The sequence below is a fragment of the Artemia sp. Qi Xiang Cuo genome, chromosome 2, assembly GCF_049724085.1.
Source record: "Artemia sp. Qi Xiang Cuo chromosome 2, ASM4972408v1, whole genome shotgun sequence".
Classification (NCBI taxonomy): domain Eukaryota; kingdom Metazoa; phylum Arthropoda; class Branchiopoda; order Anostraca; family Artemiidae; genus Artemia; species Artemia sp. Qi Xiang Cuo.
The window spans coordinates 95,815,122-95,837,592 of NC_142795.1; the positions used below are offsets into that span (position 1 = coordinate 95,815,122).

The window sequence follows — 22,471 nt, forward strand, 5'->3', positions numbered from 1 at the left end:
TTCCCGACATTATTTGAAAAACAATCATAAATTAAATAATAAATAACCTCTGCAAAATGCTACTGTAGTACTGCTGCTATTATATTATTAAATAAAAAACAAGTTTTTTTTAACTGAAAATAAGGAGCAACATTAAAACTCAAAACGAACAGAAATTATCCCATATATGACGGGGTTGCCCCTCTTTAATACCTCGCTCTTTACGCTAAATTTCGACTGTTTGTCCCAGTTTTTAAGTACGACACCGGAAAGCTTTAGAACAAGAAGCTTTTTTAAAAGTACTAAAAAACTTGACCGTGAACAGCAAGGTATTGAGGGGGGACAACCCACTCATATACAGAATAATTTCTGTTCGTTTTCTTTAATGTTGCTCTTTACTTTCAGTTGAAAAACTTTTTTGTATTTAATCACATAATAAACAGGATACTCAAGCCATAAGCCAACTGTCCCAGAGCCGCTAAATTTGAGCCTTTACCTATTATGTTCGAACTAGCACTGTATAGTACTAAACATTGTGCTAAAAATAATCTACGGGCCATTAAATTGAGCCATTTTCAAATAGATTTAAGCCATTGCATAATAATCAGGAAATTTAAGCCATGTCATATCATTCATGCAAAATAGCGCTATACACCTGCACCCTATACACTGTGCTTAAAAAGCCGTAAACAATTTCTAAAAAATGTCTAGCAATTCGTTTTTTCTTCTGTTACCACCCAAAAGGATCTTAATGACTCTATTAGAAAGGGAAGAAATAGAATAATAATGATAAACAAAAACAAAGAAGAAACAAGACCAGAATGCCTTACCTTTTGTCATTGTTTTAAATTCTCTGATCATTTTAGTGGACATTTCCTTGAGCGGAACTCCACTAAGACCACCAACTTCTGTTTTGTGGTCTGATACTAGAGAGCCAGGACGAGAAACAGTGGTATTGCTAATTATAAGTCCGTCCACTTTACACTAAAATACATAATTTTTTGCTTTAATAAGCAATTTAAGCAACATTTTCGCTACTTCCCTGCATCAAACTTCAGTTGAAATTTAGTTAGGACACCAGGGGCGTAATTTCCTATGGGGCAGGGAGTGCAACTTACCTCCCCCCGAACTCGGTTTGACCCCCCTCAGACCCCAGTTTGCCCCCCTCTCCCCAACTATAATTTAATTTCTTTAAAAGTCTTGTCAAAACAAAGATAAACCTGCATAATTCAAGCATCAACAGAAACGGATCAGTCTTCTTTAGTTTATATTTACCTTTATAGCGCTATAAACCTCCTTTATACTATTTTTTTTAGTACTATATAGTAACTTTATGGTACCAAATGGCTTATTTTTCAGTTTCTACAATCATTTTCACTTGATTTGGGGAAATTGGCTCCAACTTTGCCCCCCCCCCCTAAGGATTTTGACGAAATTACGCCACTACAGGACACTAGAACAACCGTATTTCTAACCAAATTTGTTAGGTTTTGAGCAATCTATTCTTAGAAAACTGAAAGTTTTCGATATTAATAAACTTAACTATTTTAAACAAAGTATTCAATGCATGTTAAGAGGGTAATGTAAAGAAGTATCGATATGATACACTTCCACCAAATAGTCTATAAAATTACGCAAATAATTTATAAATCAACAATTTCTTTGACCACACTACCTTTGCCTTATTAATTAAAACGAACTGAAAATATTGAAAAGCGGACAAAACCTATAATAAGATAAATAACTTTGAAAACCATTTAAAAAAAAAAAATGCTAATAAATGTTAGAATATTTCGCCTTCACATCAAGCTGCCTTCATCTAAGGGGTAAAAAAGGAAAAAAAAAACTAGATTAAACAAATTAACACATACACAAAAAGATTAGAAAAACACAAACGTTATATTAAAAAAAAAAAAAATAAAATAAAGAAAACTCACAGATCATAAACTATAGATTTTGTTTTTAAACAAGTCTACTATGATAATCGACGCAACAAAACACAAGGTTACGTGACTGCTATATGCTATTATTAACGTCTGATTTATGTTCTGGTATAGGCAATAAAATAATCTTTTTATATTTTTGTCTTTAAGTTTTTCTAATGTTTAAATATAATAACAATCATGTAAAAATGAAAGGAGTTTCGATATTAAATACATTCTGATACTCAATTAAGCATACTTTCAATTATTATAGTAATTACACATAATAAGCCATTAAGAATTTGGCAAAATTTGAAATGCTACATAAATCACGAAATTTATCGATAATTCACCGTTATAGTTAAGTTTTGATAAACTTTAAATTTCTAGAATTTATATCTCTTTGCTGAACCAGATTATTCTAAGAAATATAAGATGAGTTAAATAGCAATTCATTCAAATTTCACACGACACATAAACTGATACTGTATTATAGACAATATTTGTCAAATGACAAAGTCTACAGTTTGAGTCGCATTTGGACAAAAAAGGATATGTCAATAATTGGGTAGGCTACCACAAGTAAGAAAAAAAATATTCAAAAATTAAAATTTGGTTCGAACTGCTATGATTAATATAAAAATACCAAGTTAACTGATTAAAAAGGTTGATTAATAATTACTCTACGGTATTAATTTTTGTACATACTGACATTTATGTGAGAGGGTGATTGACATTTTATGGGGGGTGACATTTGACAATATTCAGGATGATTGGAGGTGTCATAAAAATGCTCCACTCAAAACCTTTTGATGGGACACCCCCTCTAATGTTGACGATAGGTATAAGATGCTTCGGTTCTGTTCCCCATTCGAATGGGGTCTTTGGAGTCCCTTAGCCTTTATTGAAATAACCACCCTATAAGACATCTTTCAGCAGGTTATAATTCATCAAAATAAGCTTCCGATCAAACTGACCCCCCATAGAAGACCTTTGACACACCCATGGAACATTCAAATGAGTATATTTATAGTAGCCCGCAACATTGCATGTGCTGTAATGACTAGATTTGACCAGTTTCCATATTTGGTGAACTCTGTCAAACCTTCTATTATGTGTATTATGGAGACCAATTTCAACAAAAATATACAGAACAGCAAGATTACCACATAGGGTATACGCTTATCATACGAGACCAAGTACACACCGACAGCGGAAGACATGGAGAAGATGGTGTCTCCGTTAGTACAAATCCTTACCATACTATACCAAGCTCTATGCCATACTCATGTTTGAATTTCCCAAACTCAGTGGATGAAGAAGCTTTGTGAGGAAGGATGACTCTTCCAAAAATAGTCACGGCCATTGGTACTATATATAAACTCCCAACCTGCCAGAATACTAGCTACCTTGAAGCCTCGCTCGATCACATTCAGGACAAACACGCTATGTCCGCTATCATGCTCCATGGAGACTTCAGCGTCCCTCATAGCATACGGCTTCGTAGCTAAAGTACTGATGAGGAGGAGTCATGTATGTATGATCTATCTATTTCGTATGGGCTCGAACAACTTGTTGAAGTATTTGGACAGCATGAATTTAGAAAACAATTCTTACTTCATAATATGCAGAATAAACATATTTTGCATGCAGACCCACTATACATTATCCTCTACCCCCCATCCTCTAATGTACAAATATATAGCCCAAACAATATAAGTCCAATGAATTCTGTCACCCACCACTTGTCTTTGTGGTTATGAAACCGGTTTTCTCAGACCTAAATTCTTGAGTGTGTTCAGAATAATTAACAAGTACTGAAGGATATTTAACTTCAAGTGATGACTGAAAACCCTGTATTCACGCCTAAAGCTGTAGAAATAGAGATGCAGAATGACAAGGTATTATATTCATCAAGAAAATTCAGGATTCTCAAATTGAGAGTCGACTTAACACACCACTCATCAATACTTTCATTTAATTGGCCTTTAGCAATGAGACTTTAATTCATAAGGGGGTGTCTCATGGGGGTATCTAGTCCACAGTTTTGTGCCAGCTGCCAGTATTACTGGTGCAAACGTCAGTTAAAATTGCCAAAGACCGAAGCTCATTCTAACCGCTTTGCCAAATCCTGGAATCTGGACGACGACAATAAAGAAGTTCCCAATTTCCCAGATAGAGCTATAACTGTCCTTGATCGTGTGAACTACTTTGTTCATAAGATCCTTTGCAATTCTCAGTATTTTGATGAGTACAAATTCACGGGTCATGGCAGCATACCTAATGTTGTCTTGAAATTCTGCAGTGACAAAGTATTCACCAAAAAAGTTAACCTTATGCTACGGTTTTCTCATTTTTACGGAGGGTCGTCAGAATTATGTGAAGCCCCTTACCACTTAAGTGTATGTATGACTATGTGGATTTGTTCACAGCTTTTTACTATTACCTACAGCAAAGTGTTTAGACGCCAAACTGCTATTCAAGACAAGTTAGGTTGATTTACTTCAAGGAATTCCGAAAGTTTTGAGGCATATTTCTGTTTTATTTATTCTTGCATGCACACCAACATTTCTAATTTTACAATGGCTCAGCTTAATCTAACTTGAGTTAACACAAACTTTGAGAAAAGAGGTCAACCTAGAGATCACAGAGGTCAAATATATTAAGACATATCAATACAAAACCAAATGCAGTTTTTGAAAAAAAAATTGCTTTGATTTTTACAAAATCATTATTTTACATTTTAAAGAGACAAAAACTTGATTAAGCCCAGAGCAAATATGTAAGCTATGAACAGCGCAGAGAACAATAAAAAAAAGAATTGAATAGCTTGAATTCGATTATGGGCCATTTGATTGATTAAAGATATACAATTAACTGATCAAAATTGTTGATCCACTAATAGCTTACAGTATGTTCCTTGGGAGGCACTTCTTTGTAGCACACTTCGTTGATACAAATAGTAGAAAAACCAAGCCTTGTTTTTAATTACCCCTACTTCAAGCTTTTCAGGAATTACCTTTGGATGGGTAATGACCTCAATTATGTCCTTTTTTTCCCCTTCTGTTAAATCAGGAGCAATTTTTAAGGCTACTGGAACTTTCCTAGTTGTGACAAGCTTATCTCTCGCAGCTAAGACTGCCATTAACAGTGCAGTAAGGCTTTCTTTTTGCTGAAGGTTTCGTAGACCTGGCGTGTTCGGGCTACGAAAAAAGAAAGGATAAATCATCAATTAGCTAGGGAAGTGGGCATACGGGGTATTTTCAAGCTGAAAACACATAGAAGCAGAAAGTTTACTTTTAAGAAATGGTGTGGTTCGAGAACGTTTCGTTCTTTTTATTGGCTAAAATTTTTCATAAAAAAAACAATCAGGTTGTGTGATAAATTTACTGGCTCAAAATTTGACTTAACAAGAACGGGCAGAAAACTTGGATTTATTTGGCTTCCTTTTCTGATACACGATTAAAGAGTAATGTTAGGTTAGGATTAACCCAATAAGTCCCAAAAGTGTAGGATGTTTATCTCTGTTTTTACTATAGATAAAAATAGTTGCATTTTATCAAAACAAAAACCCCCTTTTTTAGGACACAAGTAAAGAGCGATTTAAACGAGCAGCAATTACAGCTTTGCAATCCCAATCAAATAAAGTAAGACTCTCAAGTTATAGCCTAGGAAAATATTGGTTTTAATAGATTATGTTTTAATGACATGGGACATTATGCGTAATAACCTGCCAGCATGTTCTCGACATTATGAGATATCCCATAATGGCTTTCGCTGCTTATAAAACTGATCGTAATCTCAAAGTCTTGCAGTCTCATAACCTCAGAGCATCATTCTGTTACTTGCAATATTATGTCCTTTCGGATGGGGGTTCGAAAACTGACGTTGCAAACAAATTCCCACATAACATCTGGATTTGAAATGCCAGGTGAGGCAGAAAAACACTGCTGGTGCTTTTGCAAGTAAGTATCATTCTGACCAATTTAGGACCACTAATTGGAGAGAGAGAAAGGTCTTTTTTTGGACAAACAATGGTAGCTAAATGGCTAATTTTATGTTAAAAAGTTTTTCGAGTAACATTTTAATATGATAAATTACATTATTGAAAATAACATTTAAAATAATAAAATTTTGTGTAACATTTACATAATAGTGTAACAATTTATGTTAGACTATTACACAATGATGTAGAAAAGGGCACGAAAGGGTTCTGGTAGGGATTTATTCGAGTACGCATCCACAAGTTTTAGCCTCTGTCTCGTAAGGCTATTTGTCTGGCCTTCTACAGATAAAATGTAACGGATCGTAAGACAACATCTACAAAAAAAAAAAATGTTTCCTGTATATGGGTGGTCAGGGGATCCTTTCCTCCCTCCCCAGCCCCCCGTCTTTACGCGAACATTTGACGTCTTTCCCCCATGCTTCAAGATGAAATGTTCAAGAACAAGGAAAATGCGATTCTTAGACTTAGATCATCCCTCGTCTGGAGGCGTATAGGGTATCAATGTTTGACCTCCACTTCAGACAATCCTGGGCCGGAGACCAGAGCTCAGAAAGGGGTGATCGTATAACTTTTGCCTCATCTTCAAAGGAACGGCCAATAGTGATCCATTGTCTATCACTCTTCCGGAGGCCCGGTGGAGTCCAGCACCAAATGTCATAGGGAAGTCGTCCTTGTTTCATTTGAGTCGTGTCACCACAGTATTGCCACCTCATAAGTCGGTCTTTGTCGATTATTTGAGGTTGTTTAGTGAGAAACCTGATTCGGGTGTTCGGCATACTATCAGTACAGCAAATCGCGAGTATTCTCCGCAGCCAATTGTTCTCAAATCCAAGTAACCTTTTGTCTACAACTCTAGATAGGCTCATGATTCGCAATCATAAGTCAATATGGAAATTACGCTGCTGTTGAACAGACACAGTTTTGACTTCAAAGAGCAAATCTCTAAACGCTATTTTAATTAAAAGAATGCTACCCCTGCATATGCAATTTGAAGGATGATTTCTCTATTGTAACTGCCATTTTGAGTTAGTGTACTACCTAGATACTTGATTTCGCAGACTTCTTCCACTATTTGCACAATTTTGAGACGTACAACTATAGAAGTGATAAAACTGTTTAGCATTGCCTTGGTCTTGCTCATATTAATCTTCAGGCCTGTTTGGGAGGGTTTTTAGACTAATTCCTGAATGTTCCCTTGCATATCTTCTCTGAAATAAGTAGCATGAGCTATCTCACCGATAAAGTTGCAGCCATAAAGTTGTCTCCGAGGGTCGCCGCAGAAGTTGCAAGATCTCAAAAGGAAGTCAATGATTATGGCAAATAGGATTGGGATCAGGAAACATCCATGCCTCACACCAGATTCGACAGAAAACCATTCCGCCTGTCCATCTTCAGCCTGTACTCCACGCAATTACCCTTCGTACAAGGCTTTATTCATCTTTATACCTGAAAATTTCCTCAGTGTAGGCTCTGGAAAGTTCACCCTCGAAAAAACCGTCTAAGCAGACCCCCCCCCCCGACATAAGTTTGTATACTTCCCGATAACAAATATAATACGGAAATAATGGGTAAATTTCATAACTTCCAATCCCTTTCCCCAGGGGGTGTCCAGGGATCATGGTACCGCCGAAGGTACAGTTATTGGACCTTTCAACTATGTTAAATGAAATGGACGACTTCGGGCAAAGGGGTGGTCGTGGGAGGGGGGCTAGTCACCTCCCAATCGGACTTGTATGATCTATCTCTCTCTTACGGGCTGGAACAACTTGTCAATTTCGACACGTATCACGGCCCAAACGGATCATCTCGTCTTGACCTATTCCTTACAGATCACCCTGACTCCTTTAAGGTTGACGCTCATGCTTTCACCAGTGACCACGTTGCCGTCGTTGCACCTGAAAACGTATGTATTTCGCCTCCAGTAAAGCATGAGCGAACAATCTGGATACAGAAAAGAGGTGATTGGGACGGTTTGAGAAACACTCTTTTTTCTCAGCAGTAGAGAGACATCCTCCTGGAAGGTCCAGAGAAAGTTGCAGAAAAGTACCAGCAGGCCATAGTTGACTCTGTCGAAAAGCATATCCCTTCAAAGCGGATCCAGGTGTCCAGTAAGGTCAAACCTTGGTTCAATGCCCAGTGTAAGAAGACAATCCGAGCAAAGCAAAAGGCACACAAACAATGGCTACTTTCGAAGAGCGAATATGAAAGAATTGCATTCGTCAATGCGCGCAAAGATGCAGTTCGTGCGATTACGGCTACGCAGTCCTGGATTCAGTATAAGGAGAAATTCGCCACCAAGCTTCAACTTGCTTTGGCAAAGAGCTGGTGCTTAATTGTCAAGGAGGCTTTACCGTCGTCCAAGAGGACCGCAACTCCTTCGCTCCAGAGTAACGGGACAGTTGTACAAGATCCACAGGCAAAGGCTTAAGCTCTTGCTAAGGCTTTTGCCAAATTTTCGAATCTAGAAGATGACGGTAGAGAAGTGCCTATATTCTCCTACTGAACCGACATTGTCCTGGAACGCGTAAATTTTTCTGCTCCCAAGATCTTTCCCATTTTGCAACATCTGGATGTGATCAAAGCCACGGGTCCTGACAGCATACCAAATGTTGTCCTCAAGTCCTGCAGTGTCGAACTAGCTGGATCCTTGTATTGCTTTTCCGGCTGTGCTTTTTCTCCGGAACCTTCCCACGAACATGGAAGTCCGCCCATGTTATACCTACTCTAAAGTCAGAAGGCGATCCAATGAGCGTGGGCTCCTACAGGCCTATTAGCCTTCTCTCCTGTGTTGGCAAAGTCTACGACAGCGTCTCCAATAAAACACTTCATCAGTACCTGGAATCAAATGACCTTCTAGGCGATCGCCAATATGGATTCCGCCGGAAACGCTCAACATTAGACTGCCTAGTGGTCCAGTATCAGGAGTGGATAGAACTACTGGTAATGGGATACAACATCAGGCTACTATCCTTCGACATTGCGAAAGCTTTTGACAGAGTATGGCACCGTGGCCTGCTAAAGAAACTCTATGTGTATGGTGTTCGTGGAAGTCTGTTAAAAGTGATTGAGAGCTTTCTTACCGATCGTTCATTGCGGGTTGTTCTTGACGGGTTTATTTCCCGTGAATATCCAGTGAAAGCAGGGGTACCCCAGGGCAGTGTCTTGGGATCTACGCTCTTCCTTATCTACATAAACGACATGGGAGACAACCTCGCAAACCCTCTGCATCACTTTGACGACGATACCACGACACACTCAGCCGTCCCTAAACACGAAGACCCAACACAAGCCTCACTTTCCCCACAGATGGATCTTTTGAAAATTAAAAATTTGTCTGGTGCATTGATGATCAACTTCAATGCATCGAAAACAAAGGAGCTTCTAATTACCCGATCAATGGTGCCACGTGAACACCCCAGTTTCATCTTCAAAAATGAAGCTATAAAGAGAGTCGACGAGCTTCGTCTACTGGGGATTCATTTCTCCACCGATCTCTCTTGGAAAGACCACCTTGATCGGGTGAGAACCTCCTGCGCAAGAAAGCTGGGAGTTTCTCTTCGCTGCAAAAACCTTCTTCCATCAAGCTCAATCATCCCACTCTACAAGTCTTGCATCAGACCCATAGCTGAATATGGATGCCCGCTATTTGCTGGTGCTCCCAAAACGCTGTTGGCACCACTTCAGAAGATCCAGAATAGGGCAAGTAGGGCGGGCTGCGCCTCTACACAAGAATTGCTCCAGCCTCTAAATGAAAGGTTTGATGTAAAGTCGATGGCTGTTTTCTACAAGTACATGAATTCGCCTCCCTCAGACGAGCTCTCTCTAATTGTGCCCCCCTTTGTCCAGCCGACAAGGTATACACGATGGCACACAGCTCGGTTCAATTATCTAAGGGAGGATATACCAAAAACCGAGTACTTGAGGAACAGCTTTATCTGGCGTTGTACTTCTATCTGGAACGATCTTTCTGGAGATATTATCCCTGCAAATCCCTCTGTCGACACCTTCAAAAGAAGTTTCAATAGACATTTAAAACCTCGAGGCCATTGAAAGAGGTAAACGAATAGCGGCATATCAGATACTTTGAAGTACCTGGCGCTACGAATATTGAAAAAAAAAAAAAAAAAATCCGTTCAAATGCACCCTCAATACAAAATTCCATATTTTTACTGATTAGAGCTTGAAACCTCTACAATTGGGTTGTCTGATGGGGCAATTTTCATTAATATTCCTTGAGTTTTTGGGGGTGTTTTCTCCCTTTTTTGAAAATCAGGCAATTCTTCTCGGGCTTGTAGTTTCTTATGGGCAACGCTAACCTTAATGAATCTTTTAGATTTGGAGTCAGCATAAGAAATAAATTCTTTTGATGCATCCATTGATAATAAAATTCGATGTAGAGAGCTTCGGTTACTATTAAAGGCGAATCACTCCTTACTTATAGTTCGCTACCACGAACTATTTGTTGACTCAAATCTATTGGCTAACTGATCAATATCATGAACGAGCAGCTTAGATAGCTTTGAGCTCAGGTAATCAGAGTGGACAAACTACGTATGTCTATTTTAGTTTGACTCGATAGCCCTTTAAGGGGACAAGAAACATACTTTAATAAAATATTAAGTAATGACTTGAGATATTTTGGATTTCTGGAAAGGGGACAAAGCATAAGCTGTGAGGAAGGTGAGACATACCGTACTTTGTTCTTATTTCACACAATTTTGAGAAATTAAAATAGGAAGAAGTCTCAAATTTGTTTAATTATTTGGCGCTTAATCATCTGCATTTACCATCCTGAACAAGTCCATAGTTTGAATGAACTGCTTCTCAAGAAGTTGTATTCCAGTTATCCGAGGTCATATAATATTCGGGAATAAGTCTAGAAACCAAACTGGGTACCCAAACAACTTGCATATTTTTATGGCAACTATGATTTGAGAAGAAACAACTGAAATCTATCCTATGGAGGGTAGACGTAGTTAAAAATTATTTTATTTTACATAGCTTCAATATTTGGATAATAACTGAAGAATTAAAAACAACAACAAATAGATAAACACCATCTAGCTGCATTTACTGCACTGAAGAATACTTAAATTAAAGCACTGATGAAACTTGGGCATAACTACTCTCATATACAGGATAATTTCTGTTCGTTTTAATGTTGCTCTTTACTTTCACTTAACTTTTTTTATACATCTTCAACAAACTCCAGAGTCGACGCAGAGCCATGCTTACGAGAAACTATTATATTATTTTTTATATTATTTTCGTTTTTAATGCAAGTGACAACTGCTGCAGTTCCTGTGATGAAAGTATATTTTAAGCCCCACTTAGTTAATTTTAATAAATGGGATTCTTGTCTCCCCCAGTTTCTCACGCTTTTCAAGCAGTGCTTTAATATTTTAACAAACAAATTACAAAATTTTGTAAATGTTTTGACCCTCCAAATTTTCATCTGTCACTGGATATTATAATTTCGAGAAGCTTCAGTGTTGTTGCTTTGTTTTTGTATTTTTAATAGGAGATTCTCAACATTATATGATCTTTGCAGTTTGTGCTAGAGGGCTGCTATCGCAGCGCAGAAAGAAACTTGAACTACCAAAAATACTAAGAGCAAAAATCAAAAGTAGCATGTACTACCTCATGATCAACTAAGATACAAGTAAAACCTCAAGCAATCAAGCTAATGGTTAAATGATGAATAAGATACTATACTATACTGTACTTAAGTATACTATACTTAAAATACTAAAAAAAAAACAATTACGATACATTTCTGTTGCCCAAGTGAAAGTCTCTAGAAGCTTCAGTCCACCAGCATTTTTTCTAGTTAGTCTAGGATAGTATTTAGTTTCCATGTTGTCCTGCTAGGAGGAGTGATATGACGGTGAAAGATCAGGACGATTTCTCAGGCTAGCAATGGAGCAGAGAAATAGATTGTTGTAACTTGAGAAATATGTTTGTAAATGTTTTGTTTAAAAGCCCAAGGGCTTTTAGAACAACAAGAGTTATTATTATCATTAGTATCTTTGCAATAAATACAAATACAACAAATACATTTACCATATGGTACGATATTCAACAATATATAATCAGTTCTTCAATACACCTTTCCAGAAACTGCCAGTATTCCAATACAAAGTTCATGAAAAGTTTACGCTGTTTCATTTCCAAGAAGTCAGGTGAACCTGATTTAGACCTTCTTCAGAAGTAATAAAGGAAGAACCAAAAATGGAAGAACCGTCACAAAACCAAAGTGCCAATTAACAAATTCTCAAAGGGACTAGCTATCATCAAGAGCTGTCGAGGATTAGATAATAAAAGAAGTAGTTTGGTACGAAATAAATTTGTAGTTTAATTGTACAATTTGATTAAAAAGATAGTAAAATTTTAAGTAGCTTGTGTGGGTGAGCTTCTCAATCAAAGCAGGCAAAACTACAGTAAACTCCCAAAGCGGTCAAATGATAATTCCTTTGAGCTAATTTTTAGCATTTTCCTGGATTACCAGAATTTTTAAGGACTGCTTTATTCTAAAAAAAAAAAAAAAATTCTGCTTCATTTAATAAAAAAACAAAATTCTCACTTTCTGATGATACAACTTTCAATCAAATGAATATCTTTATCTCCAGCACAAAGCACAAGAAGTTAAACGATTTTTCCAAGATTCCCCGGAAATTAGGTGTCAGCTTTTAGTTTTCTGTCATTTATTCAGATCTCTTATCCAAGCTCTTCATATTACGGTCAGACCACTCATTCATTTCTAAATAGTTTGGCCACACAAACTGAAAGCGTTTATGATGAACGAGATGGGTTGCACCGCATCGCCTCAAAGCTATTGTCTAACCAAACACCAAGAGCTCTACAAAATTTTTGGTACTCAGTTCTGAGTCAATGCTGTCAGTTTGTCCGTGCAGGCTTTAAGGAAGGAAATTGACCTGAGAGAGTCGTTCTTACTATTCATAGTGTCAGTCCCTTATGCAAGTCAAGTTTAAGCTCTGTAATGAGGGTACTAAAGTAATCCAGACTTAAAATAGTTCAGTCATCTGCAAAATTGAAAAGATTTTCGTTATTGCTAATTAACTATTGAAAACAATCAGAAAGGGTTCTTTTTAGTTCGTGGGCAGACTCAAGGTAAATGTTAAAGGGTAGATTGCAAAGACGTTCGAGCTTTAATTAGCTAACTTCGTAAGTGAACAGTTTGGTCAGAAATAGGAAAAGATCCATTTTGGATCACTATTTCACTATGGGAGGGGGTCCTTCAAAGCGTCTTTGGGGGAAGAGTACCCTTCATACTTTTACGGGTATGCTCTTTGTACGATGTTTATTTAGCTTAAGAAAAAATGTATGAAATTGTGTGTCCTAATCTAAGAATATTCAACCCTTACCTAGAAACATTGATAACAAGGTAGTCTGCAACTGGGCCAAATTTGGTAACTCCAGCCACGTAATCTGCAATTGGATCGTCTGCTGTTTTATTTTTTCCTAAATTAACACCAATAATACCTTTGAAGCCTTGATTTCTTAGACTTTCTATTCTATTAAAAACTTCTTCGTGACCGCAACTATTGAACCCATATCTACAAATGAACAATGAAATGAAAATAAATAAATTTAAAAAAAATAACACGTTTTTTTCTTTTGCATTGAAGACATTTCACAACAGTTCAGCCACAAGTAGGATGCCTTTTTAGCAGGAGGCCTTAGATTCGAAGTCCACCGAGGCTATATTTTTTAAATAGTATATTTAATTAACAAAAAAAGCATAATTTATTATTTTCATTTTGCTTTATTAAACGAGGAAAAAAGTAAAAGTAAATGTGGTATACTCCAAGAGGGCAAAAAAAAAAAAAAAACAAAAAAAAAAAAACAAAAAAAAAAAAAAAAAAAATGAAAGTGCAGTTTATCAACTGCAATTTATTTTACTTGGTAATTCACTTAGCTAAACGAGGGATAAAGGTACGAATAGATGTAGCAAATGCCATATACTTTAACAGAGCGCAAACTTAAAAAAAAAAAAACAACAACAGAACATATGATAAAGAAAAAAAAGCAACAAATTGTACATGTCTATTTACTACTATCGATTACAAACGAAAATGTGGGAAGGATAAAATTTAGACACGGTGAACTTTTCGCATATCGGTGCTGGTTGGGCAAGATCCAATAAAGGAGTATGTCATTATTTCTACTAATCCGGCTGACAAAGGTTCAAAAGGGATAAAATTTCCTAGAAAATAACAGAAAAATTTTCTCATGGAGGCAAAAACTAATCTAGTAAATTATATAAATATATATTGGCTATATATATTGTTGACAAAAAAGCTCCTCACCCGCACAGGCAAAATCCTAGCCATGTCCCTGAAGGGATATTAGTTTATGCATCCCGTGACTGTTTTGCTTTATCATTGTCTTTTCTTTGTCATCAAAGCTTCATATTCATCATATTTCATTAATTTTTTCTAAATCTAGCAAAAGTCAAACTTACTACCAATAAAGATAAAAACCGTAAAAAGAAGTCAGGTGCTTAAGCCTTGCAGGTTAAGCAGTCACCTTACAATAAAGCTGGCTATATACATACAGGGTTCTTTTATCATAAAAGTTAGCAATGCTACATATATTTTGAAAGGGATACAGTTTCAGTCTTTGAATTTTTTATTGAGCAACATTTTCTAGTAGCATAAGACAAACTTGCGCTACAATTACTCGTTTGAGCGTAAAAACAAGGATAAAAGAAATCTAAATTTTTGGAAGAAAACGTACATATATGTTTTGAAACTGAAAAAAAAAAAAAATATTACTATTGTTGCAAGTGGACTCACAGTCAAGGCTCAGGCCCCAAGGGATCATTATCTACACATTAAGAATAAGATAAATAAATAAACATAGCACCAATCGCCACTTGCCTTTCGAGTATGGTATTTGGAGATAGGACTTGCCTGTTTTTTTATATCTATCTTTACTTCTTTGAAGGGGGTAAAGAGTAGGCTAAACTTTGGATAGATTAGGGTAAAGAAGGGAAAAATGCAGCTTCATTGGCTCTTGGCGGTTAGGTTCTGCACTGAGTTGTTAGTATAGTAGTTTATAGAAAGGCCTTCCTTGATACTGTCAAGAAGTCTACTATTCTTTACCCCCCATATCGAAAGCCCCACCCACCAGCTTAAGCACTCATCCCTCAAAAGAGAGGGGAGAGTCACCAACTTCTCACCAGTCATCACCGGAAGCAGCACTTGATCAGTATTAGCAAACGAACTTCATCCTCCCATCTCGGATTGTACCATGGATCTTTTCTTGCGCCATAGTTGGTACTTCAAATATCCAAAAGGATCGACCCCCCCCCCAGTCCATGATTTTAGCCATTACTGGCTTCAGTCTATCCCATTTTAGTAACCTATTCCAAAAAATACCCTGTCTCAAAATCAGACACTGGGCCGGACAACCAGTGACTGGATGGTGACTGAAATTAGCGGAAGTAAGTCCCTATTTTTGTCTATTACTCTGATACAACGAGAAGGTTGCCACGAATACCCCCTCCCCCCAAACACACACACACACAAACAACAAAATTCCTCATTTTCTACATAACTTTGCTAGAACATCCATTTCCACAATTCCAACTAGAAATCTAAATCATCACTGACATTCACAAAGAAGCAGAAAATGATAAAATTGCTTTAAAATTAATCTTTAGAAGAAGAAAATTTGTGCTTAAAACAACATGCTATATAAGGAACAAAATGCTCAACTTTATTATCTTCACATTCACATAGGGTCTAAAATTGGGCTTGGTGAAATAATATATTGTTGGATATTGAGCAGTTTTGTCTAATAGGAATAGAAATTTCTTCAGTACCCTTGGTGAATTAATAAATAAATAAATAAAAACAAAAATGCTTAAGAAAATATTTCAATGTGCTGTATTTCGAATCTCAAATTGAAATATTTAGGAAACTAAATGAAGACAAAAAAAAAAACGAAATTAAGCAATATGATTTTATTGTATTGTATCTTTTTCACATTAAGCTGAGTGAATAAAACACCTAGTAGCCTACATGCATTGTGAATATTTTTCTTATTCAGTTTCTTTTAAAGACAAACATCCGCAAACTTTATTATATTAACTTACACGTCCCTCTAAGTATCAACCCTCCCAGTACACAACTGAAACCCAGCCCAATCCAAAAATAATTCTAGTAGATTACCTACTTGAGAAATGGATTCATTTTGACTATTGTGCACAACTGAAAAAATAATCATGTGATCAAAAATGAGAATATTCAAATTAGGTAAAAAGAAAAGAGATATTGAAAAAAGAAGGTTTAGGCAGGAGCATTGTATATGATACCTTTATAGCCCTATCCTAATCTAATATTTAAAAACTACGACGGAAGATGACAATTGACCTATTAATAATAGCCCCATCTTCAAGAAGTCTAAAAACTCGGGGCTTTGGATTACCCGGCTGTGGTAGTGGGGTGACAGTACCGACTTCAACAAATCCAAAACCCAACTGATGCAGTCCTTCTATTGCTTCGCCATCTTTGTCAAATCCAGCTGCCATTCCAACTGGCGACGGAATCTCTAAGTCCCACAGCTTAGTTCTCTGAAAAGAAAAACATAACAACAATCAAAATTCTACAGTCGATTCTCTATTAGTGGAGAAAGCCTGTATCAAATGCTTTCATTGGACTACAAACTCGTTGGGACTTAACTCTCCAGAAGGCACAGTTTTATTTCATAATGGTGGAATACATATTATGTAATACTCACTAAGAACAATTGAAGGAAAGACTGTGAAGTCCCTTTTAACTTGTCACATTATGTCATTAAACTGACATTGAAACATGGATTCTGGAAAATCCTCCAATAACAATAAAGGCTTTGAAAGGTTCAAGGCCCCCTGGTTTGGTTAAAATTCCTGGTTTCAGGAGAGATCAAATTCAATTTAGGAGGAGGTTTCATTACAAGACAGGTGCTTAAACGGTCATTATAGAATCAAAGTTGTTATAATTATAAGGTATGGAATTATTTTAAGGTTTTTTATTACTCCAACTAATCATTAAAAAAAATTTAAACAATCAAATTGGAGGCGTAAGTATGAATGAAAATTTCCCAGTTTTACAAAAGAGCTTGACATATTCAAAACCTCTAAAATTAAAAATTAAAATAGTTTACATTTTCCACTATTATTCAATGAAATTTATTCTGTCTTTGGGGAAAAAAAAATTATCTCATGAGCTGAACAAAGCTTAAAATTGCTGAAAAATGCCTTTTGATTCAAAATCATAAATAATAAAAACTGAAGGCTGTTCTGAAGTTCTTTCAGCCAGAAAAGCTGAAACAGTCAATATAACATCATTGTAACACATATAAAAGAGTTAACCATACACTTATACAGGGTGGGCAGAACTTCATGCCCCCCCCCCAAAAAAATCCTAGTTTCCATGTTTATTTTTATTTTCCAATATTTAACTTAAGATTTGCCTAGTGTTTGTGTGATTCAAATTCAAAAACTCTCCTGAGATATATCTGCTCCCAAACAAATGTCTATGTAGGCTAAATATAAACAAATATTTAGAACTAAAACATAGACATGTAAATATAAACATGTAAACAATTACATAAATGTAAACATAGGCACATGTCAATTCCTATGCAAGTACATTGTTAATATAAAATAATTTTACATCAAGACTGTGAATTTGTTGAACAAGTGACACTTATGAAGGTCACTTAAGAAGATCTTAAGAAGGTCTTCACTAGTGATATGGCTGTGAAGGCTTAGGGAAGCCTTCACAGGGACACCATAAAAATACATGCCGCTGGTAGTCTAATTTAAATTATCACATGTATGGTAGTAATCTGGTAAAACTGACTGATTTTCATAAGTGCACAGGTGACTTAAATTGAATCGAGTCTCAAAAATCGAAAGGAATACTCTTAGTAAAACTTTTAATGCTATAATCGTAACATCCATCTTTTATTTCTTTTTCTTTGACTGTTGCATTTTTACTTCCAAGTAAAACAAAAATGCAGAATAAAGCTATAGATGGACAAAAAAAGAAAACCATTTGAAAACTCGAAAACAGAGGGAACAGAAATAAATCAGAGGAAAAAAATATGCTAGTATACATTATGACACCAAGAAGCAAAATTTTCTTATGAACAACAATCCAAATAAACACTCACAATATTTGGATATTCAATTGGCTTATGTTTTGAATAGATCTTAGCTTTCAAGGCCCATATTCCTGCCTTATGTGCTGTCTCAGGATCCAGTCTATGGACTAATGGTAGTATTACATCATTTGTGAACCTTTCATTGCCATGATAAATGCAAATGCCAGTAAATGTGGCAGTACCACCAACAACTAGACCAATTATGGTCTTTAACTTTTTCTAAAAGAAATCATGAATTAAACAACATTTGGAGCAGAATTTAAAAGACGCATACATCAACAACAATTCCCAGAGGCTATATCCTGTAAAGGACTAACACTTTACACCATAAAACAAAAACAGTTCAATGAAAAACTGAGTGCAATGTAACAACTATAACAACCTAGCCAAGTGGTTGGTCTGTTAGACTTGAAATCTTTGTCCGTGAGGACTGGGGTTCCAGTCCTAGTGTTGATGGTTATTTGGTTTGTAATTGGGGCCAGGGGTGGGACTCGCCAAGCTCAGGCAGAGTAACCCAGCTCTAAATGGGAACGGTACCTAGAAAAAACTGGGGAAGGTGAAAAAGGAGGGTGCATGAAAGCACAGGATGCATATTGCACTTCCTGGCTGAAGGGTCACGAAACAGAAAGCACCACTACTGGTAGGGACTATGAAGTCCATTGCTGTTTTCTTTACCTTTTCTTTTATGTAACAACTGTCCACTTTACTTACTTAGACTTAGATCCTCCTACGCCTGGGGCACATAGGGCAGCGACGGTTAAGTTGACTGATCCTGTGCCAAAGACCAAAGTTCGTTCAGGGTTCGGAATCTCGTCGCCTCTTTCTCCAGGGATCAACCAAGTGCGCTGCGTTGTCTACCACTCCTTCGAATGCCGGGTGTGGTCCAACGCCATAGATCGTGTGGGAGGCGTCTTCGCCCTTGCGGGTAATATGCCCCCAGTACTTCCATCTTATCATTCTGATCTTGTCAGTAACCAGCTGTGTTTGTTTGGTATCGGCCCTTATCTGGGCGTTTGTTACTCTATTGGTCTAATGTACCGCAAGGATTCTATGCAGGCAATTATTCTCAAAGTCAAGCAGTCTTTTCTCAGCATTCTTTGAAAGGCTCAAGGACTTACATCCATGTAAAAGTACAGAGAGTACATTACTCCCAAACAATCGCAATTTCAACTTCTGATAGTAGTTAGTACATCTCCAAATATGCTTCAGCTGAGGAAATGCCCCACCTGCATATGCTATGCATAGTAAGACTTCTCTATCACAATTCCCTTCTTGGGTAATTGTGCTACCGAGGTACTTAAATTCTCTGATCTCTTCTATATCAGTGCCTTTGTATCAAATGACAGCTGCAATGGTCAAATTACTGTCTGGGCTTCATTGCCAAAATGATTCACATGGAATAACAGATGGCCTTGCCTGTGCATATGATTGAAAAAGTCCCTTTGTGAATTAATGACATGAATGCGTAAATTGATTTGAAGATTAATGCCTAAACACCAAAACAAAAAAATTGTCCCTGCTAAGATAAATTGGAAATCTTCTGTATAGGAGATCTGTACTGGTTTACTGTTATTATCTTGGTCCTTTGCAGAGGAGACACTGAAAAAAAAATGGTGAAAAAAGACAGCCTTAGACATTATTTTGTGTGCTCAAGATATATTGCTCAGCTGTAACTTCATACATGAAAGTCCAGGGTTCTTAAGTGAAATAAAAAATAATTTTTTTTAACTGAAAGTTAGGAGCAACATTAGAACAAACAGAAATTATTCCGTATATAAAAGGGGCTGCCCCCTCCTCAATGCCTCACTCTTTACACTAAAGTTTTTTATTGTTCTAAAAAATAGAGCTGTGGGAAAGAGTCAATTTTAGCGTAAAGACCAAGGTGTTGAGAAGGGGACAGCCCCTTTCATACACGGAATAATTTCTGTTCGTTTTAAGTTTTAATGTTGCTCCTTACTTTCAGTTAAAAAAAACTTGTTTTTTTATTTAATTTTTGAACTTTTTTGAATTAATGCAGATTTTGATTTGGGCTCACCGTACATGAATAATTAAAACAAAATTTGCATACTAATTTTACTTTTATTTGGTTAAATGGCTCTCTCGAAAGTTGTTTAATTTTATTTACAAACGTTTTTATCAGTAATAAATATACGTAACTTACGAATTAACTTATGTAAAGAACTTTTATATTCATTTATTTTTAATACGTATATTAGAGGGTTCACCCCCTAGTCAATACCTCACTCTTTACGCTAAAGTTCGAATTGTGTTCCAATTCTTTAAAAATGACCACTTAATCACAAAGACCGTTAATTAGAATAAATAACTCTTTTGAAAGTACTAAAAAATCTTTGGCTTAAAGAGCGAGGTATTGAATCGGGGGCGAACCCAATCATATATGTAATAATCTCTGTTCTTTTAAGTTTTGATGTTGCTCCTTACTTTCAGTTGAAAAACTTGTTTTTTTATATTTAATTTCTGATTGTTTTTTTTTTTAATATTGCTGGGAAATCTGGCACCCCTTCATAACAATGTCACTCCCCCACTGGAAAGATCCTCCCACATACCCCCCCCCAACTATCAGAAAAAATCCCTCCTGAAAACGTCTGTATACTTCCCAATAACCAATACTGTATGTAAACACTGGGGAAAGTTCATAACTTTCAGCCCTCCCCCCAGGGTCTTTGGGGGATTAGGTCATCCTTAAAGACATATTTATTATGTTTTCAACAATGCTGAACAAAATGGCTATCTCAAAATTTTGATTGGGTGACTTTGGGAAAAATTGAGCATGGGGGGGGGAGGCCTAGATGCCCTCCATTTTTTTTCACTTAAAAAGGGCACTAGAAGTTTTAATTTCCGTTCGAATGAGCCCTCCCACGATATTCTACGACCACTGGGTCGATATAATTACCCCTGAAAAAAAAAACAACAAAAAACAAATAAACACACATCCATGATCTTTCTTCTGGCAAAAAATACAGAATTCCCCATTTTTGCAGATAGGAGCTTGAAACCTCTACAGTAAGGTTCTCTGATGTTTTTTTTTAAGGTTCTGTGACTTTTAGGGGGTGTTTCCTCCTTCTTTCGAAAATCAGGCAAATTTTCTCAGGCGTGTAACTTTTGATGGGTAAGACTAAACTTGATGATCAGCATTAAAATCTGATTCTTTTGATGTATCTATTGGTATCAAAATTCCGTTTTTTAGAGTTTTGGTTACTATTGAGCCAGGTTGCTCCTTACTTACAGTTTGTTATCATGAACTGTTTTATTTGTAAAACTGTAACAACCTCAAGATTCTAAAGATAACCTTATTTCCAAATAAAGCAATTAAACCTTTTTATGTTTTCAATGGATTGGCTAGACTTGCAAGTTTTGGACTGCATACTTAATGGGTTAGGTGTGCAATGGAATACATTTTAAATAAATATAGGAATTATTTCAAGATAGAGTGTAATTCCCTTTTTAAGGTGGGTAAAATATTAACAATGAATTAACTAAAAGAGTGAAATTGTTCAACAATGACAACACCAGATGCATTTAATAATTCCATACACCTGGGGTCTAACAGGACACAGAATCTTGCATCATTGGGAAAAAAAAATTGGTAATAAGAGTATTTTATATAACAAGGATATAACAAGGAAACGTCAAAAAGTGAAACCGCAAGCAATGAGAAGCATCACGAGTGGCAAATTTTGTGGTCCTTAAAACAATGCACTTGCTTGCCATGTATTTTTTTTTCTTGAGTTGGTGGCAACCCTGGGAGAAGGTGCAGTTGCGTTGCAGTAAGTTTATTATTATTATGAGGGGTGGACCCACTATCAGAGGGTCAAGGCTCAGGCCTTCAAGGTCCATTGCCTCTACACCCCAAAAAAACCATGCTCCATTTATGGTTGTGGGGGATGGGGGGGGAGGGCAATGATGGTTTTGGCCTCCTCACCCTTACCATATCTTGCCAGCTGTCAAACTTCTTCCCTTACTAGGTCCTCCAGCTTAACAATAAAATTATGAAATATCTCAAGCTGGTGTCTAATCCTAGCTGTACATTCTTCTATAAGATGCCTTCTTGTTTCCACAGTGGCCATCTTGCATTTCTGGCATAATGGAGATTCACCCCTCTCTATTCAGGAAAGATGTTTCCCAAAACTTCCAACCCCTGTTATGGCTTCTGTAACCATTCTTTTCTCAGGTCTTTTCAGCTGTAGAAAGTGTTTAATCAGGGTGGGGTTGAACTTTGGGAGTAATTTCTTTGTTCTCTTACATCCCACCTTCCTATGCCAATTTTGTTCTGCTCTGTCACTGCTCTGACTCCTCGCCGCCACCTTCCAGCAACTCTGAGAAATCGGGATGAAAGGTTCTGGACCATAATATCTCAGTAATGTCC

General features: G+C 36.6%; 1 protein-coding gene across 2 annotated transcripts in view; it reads right to left on the reverse strand.

Annotated features, from left to right (window-relative positions):
• LOC148955855 (dihydroorotate dehydrogenase (quinone), mitochondrial-like) overlaps window positions 1-22,471 on the reverse strand; it is a 47,825-nt gene that overhangs the window by 20,099 nt on the left and 5,255 nt on the right. The window contains exons 2-6 of one of the 2 annotated variants that reach the window (XM_089104685.1): window positions 18,094-18,303; window positions 16,363-16,507; window positions 13,293-13,356; window positions 4,921-5,104; window positions 810-963 (exon numbers count right to left, since the gene is read on the reverse strand). In XM_089104685.1, coding sequence (XP_088960811.1) covers window positions 810-963; window positions 4,921-5,104; window positions 13,293-13,356; window positions 16,363-16,507; window positions 18,094-18,303 — 757 coding nt within the window. Of the gene's footprint in view, window positions 1-809; window positions 964-4,920; window positions 5,105-13,292; window positions 13,485-16,307; window positions 16,508-18,093; window positions 18,304-22,471 lie in introns of both variants that reach the window. The other variant, XM_089104678.1, reaches the window with a different exon arrangement.